This window comes from Cebus imitator, unplaced genomic scaffold (genome assembly GCF_001604975.1).
Source record: "Cebus imitator isolate Cc_AM_T3 unplaced genomic scaffold, Cebus_imitator-1.0 Scaffold232, whole genome shotgun sequence".
Lineage (NCBI taxonomy): Eukaryota > Metazoa > Chordata > Mammalia > Primates > Cebidae > Cebus > Cebus imitator.
In genome coordinates, this window is record NW_016107547.1 from 2494726 (window position 1) to 2512225 (window position 17500).

At 36.7% G+C, this 17500-nt stretch overlaps 1 protein-coding gene across 1 annotated transcript in view; it reads left to right on the forward strand.

Annotated features, from left to right (window-relative positions):
* STAG2 (stromal antigen 2) overlaps positions 1-17500 on the forward strand; it is a 142758-nt gene that overhangs the window by 46052 nt on the left and 79206 nt on the right. The window contains exon 2 of the mRNA XM_037727480.1: positions 14388-14527. Coding sequence (XP_037583408.1) covers positions 14484-14527 — 44 coding nt within the window. The 5' untranslated portion in view covers positions 14388-14483. The remainder of the gene's footprint in view (positions 1-14387; positions 14528-17500) is intronic.

The window sequence follows — 17500 nt, forward strand, 5'->3', positions numbered from 1 at the left end:
TTTTTTTTGTCCTTGGAATTCTTCCCACTAAAGATAAGCAAAGTGTTGTGTTCTGAACTCACTTTATATAAGTACTTTCTCTGTATGCTTGTGTTGTTAATTTGATGTACATGATTAGGCTTATTTTACCAATTTGTCTTCAATTTCAGAAATTTAAAAAATTCTGTTTCAATGACAGTGACATAACCTGACAAAATTCAGTTTCATTTGAATGACATTTCTCTTATTCAAAAGTTAAAATTATATGCAAAGGTATATATCGAAGTCTTCCACAGTTTCCTTCCTCCTATATTTCTTTTATCATCCCTCCTCCTTGCAGACAACTTGGAAAACGTGTTTGTTGTTAATCCTCTCGGTATTTATTTATTTTTTTTTGAGACGGAGTCTTGCTCTGTCGCCAGGCTGGAGTGCAGTGGCGCAATCTCGGCTCACTGCAACCTCTGCCTCCTGGGTTCAAGTGATTCTTCCACCTCAGCCTCCCGAGTAGCTGGGACTACAGGCGCGTGTTACCACACCTGGCTAATTTTTGTATTTTTAGTAGAGACGGGGTTTCATCATGGCGACCATGGTCTCCATCTCTTGACCTCGTGATCCACCCGCGTTGGCCTCCCAAAGTGCTGGGATTACAGGTGTGAACCACCGCGCCCGGCCCCCTCTCAGTATTTTTTTGTGCAAACAAATGCATCCATTCATATACACGTACTTATTTTGTGAAAGGCATCACACTTAAGATAATTTGATGTAAACTTGGATATTAAGTAGCAGACCTAACAGAAGACTTTTCAGAGTTGTGTTAATGCTGTTTTTTTATATTGTGAGAGTTGAATCTGCTACATTGATTTCCAAATTATTTTGTGATCTGTAAGTTATGATCAGTATGAAAGTAGGTTCACTAGTAACTAAGTTCAAGTATGTAACACTGGAAAAACTCTGCTTGTTGCTTTATGACTTTGGACAGAAAAACAGACAGGCAAAATTTAGTTGAATACTTTGTAAATTATGGTTAGCCAAAGTAGGTGACACAGGACTAACCTGTGAAAGGGGACATAATGAAGTAAAACATTCAAGTAAAATGACATGGTAATGGTTTATTTGGCAAACATCGTCAGAATAGTTTATATGCAGTAGTTGAAGGAGAAAAGTTTTCCCCTTTCCTAGTTGCAATTTATTATATTATTATTATTAATTTTTTAGAGGCAGGGTCTTGCTATGTTGCCCAGGCTAGTTTCAAAAACCTGGGCTCAAGTAATCCTTCTGCTTCAGTCTCCCAAAGTGCTGGATTAGAGTCATGAACCACTGTGCCCAGCCCTTAGTTGCAATTAATTTATTAGTCAGGATAGCTGAGCAAAGTCATTTATGGTGGGTGAGGGGAGACAGAGGAGAGGGAGATTGTGTTTCATGATGAAAAGATCATTTTGAGTATTTTTGCCAAAATAATAATTGTAGAATAAGGTGGAGATGCTTGCAAATGAATAATCTCCTCAGTCATGTTGCTCTTAGTGCTGCTGCGTTATTTCACAGATAACTTTTTGCCAAGAGGATCGTTATAACACATTTTTTTTTTTTTTAGGAAGAGTTTTCTAATTGAGAAGTTTCTTTCCTAACTAATGACCTAACAAATAAAATATTGTTACAATAAACTATGTCATAACAGCAAAGTTGCAATAACCATGAATCTGAGATAGTTTCAAGTTCTCTGTAGTAGAACGTACTTTCAACTCTATCCAAAACAAAAACGTTAGCCCTGGTATATATTTGTTTTTAATAATGTATTGCTCTTAGTATTAAATATTTGCTGAGTCATTATTTTGCCTCCTTTCTTAGCATCTCGATAGTTCTTTTGGGGATATTGATTTTGCAGGATGCTTTAATGTATTTGTTGTGGTTTAGAAATAAGGCAGGCTTTTGGTCATAGTTCTAGGAAAGGTTAAAAAACTTCAGTCATCTTAGAGCTAGTTGGTCTGTTTGGATGGCATGCTAAAGTGTATGAAATATGCTCATGAGTGTATAGAGGCACTGAAAATGGGATAGGTTAGAGGGCAAAATGTGGGAGTCCCCTAATGATACCTGGCACTAACCTCTAACCAGATAGATAGATAGATAGATAGATAGATAGATAGATAGATAGATAGATAGATAGATAATCTCTTCTTACTGGATCATATTTATGCTGTATGCTCCCTCTCTTGAGTTTAATGGAATCAAATGTTGCATTTTAGGGTAATTCCTAAATCTTAGTATTGTCACATGAGGCCATTTAGTATGCTAACCCTTGGATGCAGTCTGCTTGCATTGCTTCTGGAAGATTGTTGTATTTTACCCTGGCTTTAAGTTGCGTGCTTTTGTGGAAAACTATGAGACTTGACTTGTACCATCATATTTTGAACAAGGGAAAGAAATGTTGAACATTTGTTAAATGGGTTTCAGTGACAGTTTTTATACTCTATGGTGAGCAACTTTAAAAATGTAGGGTTAGCTTTGGTTGTTCAACCTAGTGTTTCCGTGTTTTTTGGAAAAGCTAGATTATTATATTTTGCTGTAAAGTTAAATAAGCTTTGGTGCATTTTACCTTATTGAACGGGAGACAAAAATCTGTCAAAATATTCTGAGTGTAGATATCAATAATTAGTATCTTAATTTACAAAATGACATCTGAATAGATCAATAGTTATATGGTACACGTATGCTTGTTTAGTAGAAAGGTGTTATCAAATGATCAATAAAGATTTAAGTAAAATCCTGTGAGTTTATACCGTATGAGGGAAGCTTCCTTGATAAAAGGGGTTTCAAATTTAATTTTTTATTGTGGTAAACAACAACATTTACCATTTAACAATTTTTTAAGTCTATAATTGAGTAGTGTTAAGTATATCCAACTGCTGTGAAACAGATACACAGAAAGTTTTCGTCTTGAAAGCCTGAAACACTATACTTATTAAACAACAACTCCCAATTTTCTCTTCCCCTAGTCCCTGGTAACCACTATTCTGTTTCTATGAATTTGACTACTTCAGATACCTCATAAGTAGAATCATACAGTGTTTGTCTTCCCTGCACCACCCCCCCCCCCCCCCCGACGGAGCTTTGCTCTGTCAACCAGGCTGGAGCGCAGTGGCACAATCTCGGCTCACTGTAACCTACACCTCCTAGGTTCAAGCAATTCTCCTGCCTCAGCCTCCCTTACAGGCTCCCGTGCTGCGCCTGGCTAATTTTTGTATTTTTAGTAAAGACGAGGCTTCACCATGTTGGACCGATTGGTCTCAAACTCCTAACCTCATGATACGCCCACCTCAGTCTTCCAAAGTGCTGGGATTACAGGCGTGAGCCACTGCGCCATGCCAGTATTTGTCTTTTTTGTGACTGGCTTATTTCACGTAGCATAATGCCCTTAGGGTCCATCTATGTTGTAGTGTAGTACAGATGTTCCTTCCTTTTAAAAGGTGAGTAATTCATTTTATGTAGCTACTACATTTTGTTTATCCATATCTGCCCTAGTCCATTGGTCTACCTCGCAGTTTTTGATTACTGTAGCTTTGTACAGTAAGTACTCATTTAGTGCCATTCTTAGGTTCTTGGAAACTGGACTTTAAGCAAAATGATGTACAGCAGGTCCTTGAATAACAAGAATCTGTTCAATGTTGTTTCGTTGTAATGTTTGTGAGGAAAAAAATTGGTTTCATTATACACCATTTTGCCTGACATTGGAGTTTCCAAGAACCTGTTGGTGATATTGAGGACTTTCTCTAATATGCTTTGAAATTAGGAAGTGTGAGTCCACCAATTTTGTTCTTTTCTTCCCAAAATTGTTTGGACTATTTGGGGTTCCTTGAGATTCTATATGAATTTTCAGCTTAATTCTTTCATTTTTGCAAAAAGTGCTGTTGGGATTTTGATATGGATTGTGTTGAATCTGTAGATTTCTTTGGGTAGTATGGACTTCATAACAATATTGTCTTGCATTTCATGAAGACAGGATGCCTTTCTATTTATTTGTGTCATCTTTCATTTCAGCAGTATTTTGTAGTTTTCAGCGTACAAGTCTTCTACCTCCTTGGTTAGGTTTAGTCCTAAGTATTTTGCGCTTTTTGATGCTGTTGTAAATGAAATTGTTTTCTTAATTTCCTTTTCAGATTGTTATATATACAAGAATTTTGTATGTTGATTTAATATCCTGTGGCTTTATTGAATTTTTGGTTATTAGTTCTAAGAGTTTTTATGTGTGCGTAAACTTTTGGATTTTCTACATATAAGATTGTGTCATCTGGGAACGGTGATAATTTCACTTCTTGCTTTCTGACTTGGATGCCTTTTATTTATTACTTTTCTTGTCTAATTGCTTTGACTAGGCCTTCCAATACTATATTGAATAGACACATAGTGGGCGTGGGCATCCTTGCCTTGTTCTATATCTTAGAGTAAAAGCTTTCAGCCTTTTACCTTGCAGTGTAATATTAGCTATGGGCTTTTGACTTTTATTATGTAGAGATAGCGTCTTAGTCCATTTTCTGTTCCTTACAATAGAATATCTGAAATTAGGTACTTTAAAAAGAAAAAGATTTTGTTTCTTACAGTTAAGGAGGCTGAGAAGTCCAAGTTTGAGGGCCCACATCTGATGACAGTCTTCTTGATATTTGGAAATCTGCACAGTTTCTAGGTGTTGCAAGGCATCACATGGCAATGGGATTGAGTATACTTGCTCAGGTCTCTTCCTCTTGTAAAGCCACCAGTCCCACTCTCATAACTGTATTAAATCATTAACCCAGTAATCCGTGAATGGATTAGCCTATTCATGATGACAGAGCTTTCCTTACCCAATCACCTATTAAAGGCCCCACCTCTCAATACTGCCACATTGGGGATTAAATTTCCACACGAATTTTTGAGGGGACAAATATTCAAGCCATAGCAGGTGATTTTTTTTCTAGTTTTAATTTGTTGAGTATTTTTTTTTTCTTTTTTATTTTTTCCGAGCCATCCTCCAGGCATGTTGAGTATTTTTTATAGTGAAAGGGTTTTGAATCTGGTCAAATGCTTTTCCTGCATCAATTGAGATGATCATGTGGTTTTTGTCCTTCATTCTGTTAATGTGCTGTGCTACATTGATTGATTTTTGTATGTTGAAGCAGTCTTACATTTTAGCAATGAATCTCACTTGGTTGTGATATATGATATTTTAAATGTGCTGATGAATTCTGGTTTGCTAGTATTTTGTTAGGAATTTTCGCATCAGTATTTATCAGGGATATTGGTCTGTAGTTTTCTTACAGTGTCTTTTTCTGGCTTGAATTTAATTTTTAAAATGTAATTTGCATGCTTTACTCTTTGCCTAGAAATGTTTAAGATTAGAGAGAATTAAAATAATTTTAGAGTACCACATATGTGTCTCCTGTTGTCACCACTGTGTGGAATTACCAAGTGAAGAATCAAACTCTTAAATCTGAAATGTGAATTGGGAAGTACCTATACTCTGTTGACAAACTGAATTGTGAAAGCGTATTTGATTTCTGAACTGGAATATGCATATAATCCAAGAAGCTTATGAATTGCGTACTGTGGTTGTTAGCTCAAAGGTTAGTGGGTTATATCAAGTGGCTGGTAATGCTAAATATTTTAATAAGGTCAGCTAATCAGAAGTGAGAGGAACAAAAAAAATTGGACATGTGACATGTATGTATTATATAGTCATGCTAAAATGAAAAAAGTGGCATTGAATATTAATAGTCACCACAATTTTAATTCCAGGTTAAAATTTTTCATTCTCTATAAAGTGGTTTATTTTTCACATTGGTTTTATTGTTTTCAGTCTGAATTGTTTCTTGGTTACAGTTCTATCTTCATCATCATGCAAATTATTAATAAACATTCAATAATTCATTGAAATACTTTTTACTACCTCGAGTAAATAAATGTGGAAACTTTTGATATACTCTGTTGAGAGTATGTGAAATGAAAATTTAGATTTCCCCCAACATCAAGCAGTATTGTCCTGTGTTCATCTACTCTTCTATGAAATCTGCCTTTTCTTGAAATTTGCCAGCGAGCCTGTGATGCCCAGTGTGAAATGGTTTAGATGGCAATAATATATTGTGCTTATGTCATGCTGTATACCATTTATAAGCATTAACACATGAATTCTTGTAAATTTGATTTTTGGATCTGGATATTCATTTCTACCAGCTAATATGGTCTTACTGAAAATGTTGATAGCCACTACGCCCAGTTGTAATTACCCAGGTTTATTTGTTATGTCTTCATGTCAAAAATTTACATCACAAGTTACGTCACAAAGTTATGTTCATAAGATGGAGATGTATTCAGACACACACACCAGTCCAGAAAGCTAAATTTAGAATGTGGTATTCAGATATAAGTGAGATGAAGAGTGGGTATAGACAGTATTTAAAGGAAATCATTAGCTATTGACCTTGGCAGACTGAGAAATGATTTTAAGGTGAAAGTATATGATAAACCAAGTATTTTACCTGTTTGAGATTTGTCTTAGGATAGAGCCAGGTAACGTCTAGTCAGTGCAGCTTATTAGGGATGACTGGGGAAAGAGTAGTCTTGGAATTAGATAGCAGATATGTATCCAATATGTCAACTATAATATGGTATCCAGTGTCTGGCAGCAGCCAGTGCCAGTATGGTCAGACAGATGAGAGTGCAGTATTGTGGCATTCAGGTTAAGGCAACTTGAGACAAATGGAGACTTTATGGTGGGTTTATGGGCAGGATTCCAGTTCTTGGGATGAGGTGGTAGATGGATTATAGTGGGAACATGTCAGATAGGATAGGATATTTGGGTGATTCAGGTACAGGTTACAACTGAGTACTGAGTACGAGTTGGCTCTGCAGGAATAGGACATGGGCTTTTTCTTTTCTCCCTCCAACCCCCAAACTAAGGGGGACGCTAAGTTCACAAGGTGTGCTAGGTTTTCTACAGACTTAAAAACTGGTCGTCAAGAACTGAGACAGCCTGAGTATGTAGGTTTGTCAAGGTGATTGCAGTTGTGGTGATGGCTTGAGTCACGCATGTTTTGAAAGTATTGGGGAAAGTGAATAGACAAGGAAACTAGGAAGATTGCTGAGCACCTACTATCATACACTTAAAAATAGGAGGGGAACAGGTGGATGTTTCCCGTTTTGTAAATTTTAGTTTCTGGCTGTGTGTAGTGATGCCATATCTGTAGACTGCCCCAGCTTGCTCCTTCCCCTTTTTCTGAAAATAAAAGTTATTTTTGCAGTGTTGCGGCCTTCGGCCTGTTGAATTTGTCTACTTAGTTATTTTAGAAAGGCCTTTTTTTACTTTGGCCTCCCTCAGTCCTTTAGATATATGTATGTATAATTTTTTTTTCTTTTTTTTTGAGACAGAATCTCGCTCTGTTGCCCAGGCTAGAGTGCAGTGACAAGATCTCAGCACATTAGAGCCTCTGCCTCCCTGGTTCAAGCAATTCTCATGCCTCAGCCTCCAGAGTAGGTGGGATTACAAGCCTGTGCCACCATGCCTGGTTAATTTTTGTATTTTTAGTAGAGATGGGATTTCTCCACGTTGGCCAGGCTGGTCTGGAACTCCTGGCTTCAAGTGATCTGCCTGTCTTATCCTTGGCCTCCCAAAGGGATAGCAGGCATAAGCTACTGCACCTGGCTTGTCCTTGATATTATTTTATATGTATATGCATATGTATGTGTGTGTGTGTGTATAAATATATATTTGATGCCGTGACTTGGATACAAACCTTTATATTATTTTTAAAGTTTGTAAGTGTGTATTTCCTAACTAACAGTAGGAAATATAGACAGGGTCATTCATCTTATGTATGCAGATTTACAGGCATGCCTTCTCTGGTTTACCTGTTTGTGTACCAGAGCAGGGACTACCATTAGGAATTCTGTAGGACTCCATCCAGGTTTGTGTAAAAGAAAAGATATTTGCAAATGATAGATGTGGTAGCTGTAACATGAGTGTGTTATCAAGAAACTTTTAGGTTTAAGATTGTACTCTGGGCTAAGTACACGTGATCGTTGCTTGGTTTGACATACTTTTCACCATGTCATTTACTTAGAATACTATAGCACAAATTAGGGAGATTAACAGAGGGAGGACAAATACCTTTTGGGTAAGAAGAATTTTTTTTGGGGGTGGGGGTGGGGACAGACTCTTGCTCTGTCATCTAGGCTGGAGTGCAGTGGCGGGGTCTCAGCACGCTGCAACCTCCGCCTCCCAGGTTCAAGTGAGTCTCCTGCCTCAGTCTCCTGAGTAGCTGGGATTGCAGGTGTGTACCACTATGCTTGGCTAATTTTTGTATTTTTAGCAGAGATGGGGTTTCACCATATTGGTCTCGAACTCCTGACCTCAGGAGTTTTGCCTGCCTCAGCCTCCCAAAGTGTTGGGATTACAGGCCTCAGCCGCTGCACTTGGCCGAATGTTTTTTTTTTTAAAGATCGTTCCCCTTTATAATTTCCTTTTTTCTGCTAACAATAAGATTGTAAATAAAAAATTCAAAAATCACCCACCCTAATATGTTACTGTTTTCCTCTGCTTCTTTTTTGTTGTTATTACCATGTCCATTTACCCACGTTGGTACACAGTTATAAATAGTTTCAGTGTATGAATATTACATTAATTACATTGATGTAGTATCAATGGTACTTGGTCAGATGAATTTTTAGTATTTAGAAACTAAAAATAGTATTTAGTATCCCATATTTCACTGTGATATAGGGAGTTGGCCATGTCAGTAATTTTTTTCTGTGTCTATCAGATCTTGACACAACATTTTTTCTTTTAGAATTATATGTACTTGTCTGGGTGCGGTGGCTCACGCCTGTAATCTCAGCACTCTGGGAGGTTGAGGTGGGCAGATTGCTTGAGCCTAGGAGTTCAAGATTTGTCTGAACAACATGGTGAAACCTTGTTTATACAAAATACAAAAAAAATTAGCTGGGCGTGATGGTGCTCACCTATAGTCCGTGGATAGTTGGACATTTCGGTAATTCCTATTTTTAAGTGTTTGTATTATAGTGATGGTGGCATTTTAGAAGGGTGTATATGTTTCCTGGATGTGATCCTTATGTATAGAAGTATGTGACCCTTTTGGGAGGAGTGTTAAGATAAGTGTATGGCATATGGTGTGTGAATTTGCCAACTTTCAGCAATTGAATATTTCTGCATTTTTAGTGAGAGAATTAACATACTAGCTACTTAAATGTCCCCCTCCCCTGTGATCTCCAGTAATATTTGGATTCTGAGGAACCTTGTTAGTGATGGCTTTGTTGGTAACTTTTTATTTTTTGTTTTGAGACCACTTGGGATTGAATTAAAGACCAGTTCTGTTTTGTTTTGTTTCGTTTTGAGACAGTCTTACTGTGTTGCCCAGGCTAGAGTGCAGTGGTGCCATCTCCGCTCACTGTAACCGCCTCTTCCCCGTCAAACAATTCTCCTGCCTCAGCCTCCCAAGTATCTGGGACTACAGATGTGTGCACCACTGCACCCGGCTGAGAGAGAGAGAGAGAGAGAGAGAGAGAGAGAGAGAGAGAGAGAGAGAGTGTGTGTGTGTGTGTGTGTGTGTTTTAGTGATGGGGTTTTACCATGTTGGCCAGGCTGGTCTTGAACTCCTGACCTCGTGATCTGCCTACCTCAGCTTCCCAAGGTGCTGGGATTACAGGCGTGAGCCACCGAACTCAGTCCCTCAAGACCTTTAAAACAATAATTCTTTCAGAAAAAAAAAAAAATTAAATGATATCAAAGAAAGATATTAGGATGTTCTGTGTGTGCTTTTATTTTGTGGGGGGTACTTTTTATGAATGTAGCAAGTCATTCTTTTTTAGAGTTGCAAAGATGCAAGCATGACCGTAATTTTTACATGCTTGTATTAATATGCTGTAGTAACAGGTTTCTGACAGGTGTTTCTTATTATTGAATTTAGCTTGTAATCTAAACTTTGAGGAACAGGCCATAAACATATACTAATTATGGATAACCTGAAAAGTTATGGTGATTAAGTTTCAGCTTTTGGGTCTGTTTATATTAAAAGCAGTGTTACTTGAATTTAATGTTTAGAATTAGAAATACCTGATCATCTCTTACTTTTTAATTTAATAATTAACAGCCTTTAATGGCAGCATATTATGCATGTGAACGTATATTTACTTTAATATGTATTGTTCAGCCTATCTGCAAATGGAATTGTCTGGTTTTTGGTAAGGAGAAGCAGAAGCTGGTTGTTGCTGGATAAGTTTTTTCCCAGAAGGAAAATAGTGATTGAGACTTAATGCAAATTTTACTTCTGCGCTTTATACTCTAAAGCTGTTGGAATGTTAACTCTTTTATGGTAGGTATAAAAATTGGTACATATGATAAAAACCTCAAAGTTTTTTCCAGACACTAGGTGAGAGCTCCACCTTGTGATCTTTGAGCATATTTTTTAAAAGTTAATAACCTACAGTAGTCCAAAAATTTTGTGGTGAGTTTGATTTTTAAACTCATGCTTTTCTTTGAGCATTACATGTTTTTATAGTTTTGGGGGTTAGCCGGCTGAAGTCAAATGGTATTAAGCACATTTGAAGATACTATGAATTTGTTAATGTAAGTCTATGGGGGAAACAAATTGGATGGATGGATGGATGGATTGGCAGAGTCTTACCCCATTGCCCAGGATGGAGTGCAGGGGTGTGATCATGGTTCACTGCAGCTTCTACCTCCTGGGCTCAAGCAATCCTCCTGCCTCAGCCTCTCAAGTAGTTATAGGACTATAGGTGTGTGTCACCATGCCTGGCTGATTTTTAAATTTTTTGTTGAGATAGGGTCTCATTACGTTCCCCAGGCTGGTCTCAAACTCCTGGGTTTAAGCCATCCTCCCGCCTCAGCCTTCCAAAGTGCTGGGATTGTAGATGTGAACCATTGTGCATGGCCTGCAACTTATGTTTATATGCAGCTGTAGACATTTAAAATAAAGATAGAAAGATTCTTAGCTCTTCATGTAGATTAAAGTTTACATTTAAAAACTCCTAATCCCAACTCATCCATTGGGTTCCTTCCCTTCTAAATTACAAAGCAGCCTTAATATTTGTAATTTTTGTTGAGCTATGTAATTTTGTTGAACTGTTTCTGTGGCAAATAAGTCATTTAGAGAATGGCTAAAATAGTAAAAACTCGGATACATGGAATTTAACATTCTTATATTTAATAATATTAAGTGGCAAGTAGGTACATTCTAGTAGAAATAATACTTTCACATTTCTTAACAGGTATTATGAACAGGGATCATTGTTGTCCTGTTCACTAATGTATTCTCATTGCCTCAGCATTGCATTTGGCACATGGTGGATACTTTTACTTGGTTGGGTGAATTTTCAATATTTAGAAACTTAAAAAAAAAATCGTATTTCACTAGGATAGGGAACTGGTCAGTTCAATAATTTTTCTGTCTATTAGACCCTGACATAAGATTTTTTTTTCTTTTAAAAATGTATGTACCTGGCTGGGTGCGGTGGCTCATGCTTGTGATCTCAGCACTTTTGGAGGCTGAGGTGGGGTGAATTGCTTAAGCCCAGGAGTTCAAGACTAACCTCAGCAACATGGTGAAACCCTGTCTCTACAAAATAAGAAAACATTAGCTGGGCCATGGTAGTGTGTGCCTGTAGTCCCAACTACACAGGAGGCTGAATTGGGAGGATCGCTTGAGCTTGTGGAGGTCAAGGCTGTAGTGAGTTGTGATTGTACCACTGCCTTCCAGCCTGGGCGACAGAGTAAGATCTTGTCTGTCTGTCTGTCTCTCTTGATTTTTTATATACATATTGCACATGTGCGTGTGCGCACACACACATGCACGCACGCATGCATCTTGTCTTGAGAGACATATCTTACAACTTCAGTTTTGCTTTTGTGTTTGTTTTGGTTTCTAATTACAAAATACATGTTAGTATAGCCTGTGATTTACAAAATAATTTGAACTGGGAAGACTTTTTTCTTTTACACTAGAAATTAATTTTGTGCTATTTAGAAGAATCCAGTATGTCATACAGTATTCATTTTATTTAGTATTCTCTGCTTTTCAGAGCTAATGCATTCTTTATGTTCATTACCTGTGATTCCTTAGGTGACTGTATTTAAGAACTATCTTTAAAGTCTTCTTAGAAACTATATTGAAGGAAAGCAGCAACTTTGGTTTTTATGAAATGCTCAGAGAGACAGATACAGCAAGGATCACATGACCACTTTATTTTTCATCTTGCTGTGTAGATGACCTGACCTGTTTGTTAGAGTTTATTAGTTCTGTGCCTGTCCAGTTCCTTTTAAAGAAACAAAATGATTTTCTTTTATAAATAAATTATCATGTTAGGAGATGAATGTGTGTCCTATATATGATGACAAACTTCAAAAAAGAAAACATTAACCAGATGTGTTAGCGAGTGCCTGTAGTCCTAGCTACTGAGAAAGCTGAGGCAGAAGGATCTCTTGAGCCTGAGAGTTTGAGGGTACAGTGAACTGTGATCGTGCCAGTGCACTCCAGTGTGGGTAACAGGGTAAGGTCCTGTCTCAACAAATACAAGATTTTAAAATTTCTTTATGTTCGAGACAGAGTCTCGCTCTGTCACCCAGGCTGGAGTGCAGTGGCACCATCTCATCTTACTGCAGCCTCCACTTCCCAGCCTCAGCCTCCTGAGTGGCTGGGACTACAGGCGTGCGCCACCACATCCGCCTAATTTTGTATTTTTAGTAGAGATGGAGTTTCGCCATGTTGGCCAGGCTGGCTCGAACTCCTGACCTCAAGTGGTCTGCCCACCTCGGCTTCCCAAAGTGCTGGGATTACAGACATGAACCAACTGAGTCTGGCCAAAAACAAGATATTTAAATCTGAGTATCTTTTAGGCAAAAATAAACTCCAAGTGATGGTATATATTATTTGATTATTCAGGATTTAATTTGTGGGTTATTCATTCTTGTTTCTCCTGTTACCTCATTTGTTATTTTGCCGTTCCCAAAACATAAAATTAATATTTTGCTGTTTTAGCTTAAGTAAAGTAAGCTAGGAACTGCAATGTTTTGAACTTTGTATATTAATTAAATATTAGCCATTTATGATGTGTTCTAGAGGTATAAAGTTATTAAGAAAAATTGAGCTGTTTCTTGTGTGATATCTAACCTACTGGGAGAAATCATTAGGAGCTTGTCAGTATGTTATATTTGAGCATTTAGTATTAATTGGATATGTTTAACCTTACCTGCTTTTTCTTTAGGTGGCCACCGCGTACTAAATTCACTTGGGAATAAAAGAAAAACATAAAATTATAAGAGAAAGGTACACACAAGACTAAGAGCTTTAGACTTAAGCTTCAGTCTGTTTTCTCCTTTCTTTGGTCTTAGGTTATTTTCTCATTTAGGAAATGCATCCTTGACTTTCAAAACATAGACATAATACCCTTTCTATCTGCCATTCTTGCATGTACTTTGGTCAAAAATGGCATTTATCTGTTGTTCATATGACATTGACGTTTAAATTGATCCTAAGTTCCTTGAGGGGGTGGAATAGGTCAAATCTAACATTGTTTTCTCCTTCTCTTCTCGACACAGTTTGTTATTATCATGAAGTGATTATTTATTTAATAAGCCAGGCTTTGGACTGTGTTTCCAGGGTAGGAAAACCTGTTTTTAAATTGTATCTCAGGTGTTTTTTATTAGCTCTTTTTAACTGTTTGTGTATGATATCAGTGAAAGCCTGTATTTTCAGGCATCTCATATTCTGGTTTAAGTTCTCATAGGGATTTCAGAACCAGCAAGAGTCATATCCTGTTCCTATTTAGGATGTATTGATGTTTATGTACATAATGCCAGGCAGAGAATCACAAGAAAATTTAAAAACAATTGTTTTACTAGCTTCTTTTTTTCCTGTGTGTTATTACTATGGGGCTACAAGTGTTACAACAAATCCATATCTAAAATAAGCAGTCAAGGCCGGGCATGGTGGCTCTCACCTGTAATCCCAGCACTTGGAGAGGCAGAGGTGGGTGGATTACCCGAGGTCGTGAGTTCGAGACCCGTCTGGCCTACATGGCAAAACCTCATCTCTACAAAAAATAGCTGTGCGTGGTGGTCTGTGCCTGTAATCTCAGCTACTTAGGAGGCTGAGGCAGGAGATTCACTTGAACCCAGGAGGCAGAGGTTGCAGTGAGCCGAGACGGTACCACCGCACTCTGGCCTGGGTGACAGACAGAGTCAGACTAAGTCTCAAAATAAAAGAATAAGCAGTCAAATGCAAGGGAATGAAATCCTTATTTACTAAAACACATTAGCAGGCACTGGGGAATTAAGCTTTTGAGTACGGATATCCTTTTTCAATATTTTTGGTGTGTTTATAGTAAATAATGTCATTTTCCCCCTTTTAAAGGAATTGTTTTAGAAGAAAGAAGCAAGCCATCATTTTACCCACGTAAATATATGAATATATTTCTGACATTGAGGTGTTCCAGAAGATGATAAAGAAATGATAGCAGCTCCAGAAATACCAACTGATTTTAATATACTACAGTAAGTAAATTGCAGTCTGATAATTTTTAAATGCTTGTTTATTCCACAAAATGGGGAGTGCATTAACTTCAGTTAAATGTCCTTCTGCTTGAGAAGATCTGATATATAAAATAGCTTGTATGTTTTGCAAGAGTTTATATCAGCACTCATCAAGGTTCTGTAATAGTAATCATTCCATTTTTTTGTTGCTGTGTTTTAAATTTATCTTTTAGTTTACGTGCTGCACAGTTTATTATTTTTTTGTTGTGTAGTTCTGAGTTTATGTTTGGTTTTGCAATAGCAACTGTTAGGAATATGTACCACGTAGTAGTAGTAATATTTAGGATGTAATGTCAAATTTCTGTTAAAAAATCAAATGATGATTGCAGAAACCAGTTACATGTATGTTGGTCCATAAAGTGATTTCAACATAGGTATCCTCTTTACTCTCAACTAAACAACTAACTGTACTCCTTATCAGCTTTTATTCTAATAATTTCTTGGTTTCGAATGATTTTGAACTACTCTATGTAACAGTGATTTTCATACTAAGCTACAGTTTCATGAGTTGCCTCAGTGAAAAGTGAACTTTTAAATTGCCTGTGAATCCCTTTATTTACCCACCCCCACCACTGTATTTTTTATTAGAATCTTTATTAGACTTGACTTGAAAAGAGAGCTTACTTGCTAAAAATTTTGAAAACAACAGACCAATACTGTTGTACATAATGGCAGCCAGCGTCTACTTTGGGTTATATGTAGATTTTTATACTTTTAATAATTTTGTTATCTTTGGTGGAGATTATGAGGCTTCTGGGACCTCATACATTCAGATTCCCACAAAACAGCGTTTTTAGTGAGGATTTTATGTATTCTAAGTGTAATATCTTTGTAAAAGTTAATTGTTACCTTTGTTAATATTAAGTGTTCACTGTATACAGGATGTTACATTCGATTCTGTGAGGAATTAAGTTAGGTACTTCCTGCTGCCTTTATGAATTCTTTTTTTAAAGATATAAAGAGAAGATTATGAAGTTTCTTATATACTTGATTAGAGACTATTAAAAAGGTTTGTATTATGGGCTAGACTGTTGACTGTTAGAATATCTCAAATAATTAGGACCTGAAATAGGATAATGAATAAAAGGGAATTGATGTTATAGGGGTAGAACAGAACCAGCATTTGATTGGGCATGTGGGTTGGAGGGCACAGTAAAGGAATGGAAGATTCAGTCGTGTGATAGATGACTCATGATGTTTCAGGTCACTGAATGGTTAACACACTACGTTTAATAAACGTAAATGTTATTTCACTTAGGTTAAATTTTGTTCTTTTGATCTTTTTTGTTTTGTTTTGTTTTTAATTTTTGTTCTTTTGATCTTAAAAACACAGGGTAGCATTGAAGAATGGCTTAGGAGAGTATTTCTTTTCTGGTTGGGAGTATTTTAGACTTCCATTCTGATTACTTAAGCTTTCTTCAGAAGGTTTTTCAGTTAGTAACCAAATCGCTAGTGGTTTACTCTTAGTTGGGATAGCTTGGAGATGAGTATTAAGAGTATAATTGAGCCCTTCATTACTCTGGCAATTGGAGCATTGTGAATATTTTCTGCGGACTTAAAGCAGTTACTTAGCTCTCTAAGAGAACTGGTGTCCCACAAAAGGCTTGGGAAGAAATAAATATTATTTATACATCAAGATATTTTAAATTTTCATTTTTTTTGCAAGACCATATAGACACGTGAAAAGATTATTGATGACAACAATCTTCTTAAGATGTAGCAGGCATAAGCTTCAGGGCTAATATTACAGTAGTCATTCAGTTTTTGGTGCAGTAACTTGGGAATGGTATTTATTACAGGCCCTTACCTCTCAGCATTGTAGCATATAGTTAGGATTGCCACCACCTTCCTTCCATACATTGTTTAAATTACTTTATAGGTAAGTGCTATAAATAGTAATTTTTTTCCTGCTAGCATCTTAATCATTATTTTAGATTTATGAAGTGGTCCTATCTCACAGCCTCTGCTACCTCATAGCCTCTGGGCAACTGGTTATTGTAGCAATAAAATGGAAATAGAAGAAATCTAGATTGAGAATAAGAGTTTTATAAAGATAGCCTTTCACTTTGATTCCATTTATTTTAAGCAAAGCTGGTGCTAGGTTTACACATTTTGGATGGAAAAACCTTTATCTTTTATGGATGTGGCTCAATTCTAAAATCCAGTGTGACCCAAATACTAATATAAGTATGCTTTGCTTTAAGCATTTAAATGAGAGTATGTTACTACTATTTAGATAGACCTCATGTTTACTCATATAGAAAGTATCACACATGTTTATTTAAATCAGTCTGCTTCCATATGTTTGTAAGAAAATCCAGTTTATACAAACTAGCCTTACCCCCACCCAGAACAAGGGACAGTTGTTTAGGACTGTAGATTCATATGTTGGAGATTGTAGAGAATTTAGAGATTTCATACTTTCCTGCATATACATTATTTATATATAAGAAGATTGAGGTTGTCACTTATATAAGATCCACAGTTACTTAGTACCAAAACTGTTCTAACTGTAGCTCATCACCTCTTTACTTCGTAAAGGGTATTGATCACTTAGCATAATTCCCTAGTGTATTTCAGATGATTTAGTTTATAAAAATGTTTTATAAATACCCTTTCAGAAATGCATGTTTTGTATATTGACTCACCTAGATATATAAATATTTTTCGAGTGAGGTAGGGGAGGTCAGAGGATCCATAATGATAAAACTCCCTAATAAAGTTCCTCCAGTGCCTAGTATTAAAATAGTTTTTACTCAGCACTATGGTCTTTGAACCAGAAAATGGAACCAGCCATTACATGGAACACCACAGTTCCTAGGGTTAAATTTTGAGACCCACTGGATTAGTTTTATACTTTGATTAAAAATTAACAAAAATGTTTAGATATTTGTACTTTAGATTTTTTTATAGCTGTTTATATAATCTTGTGTG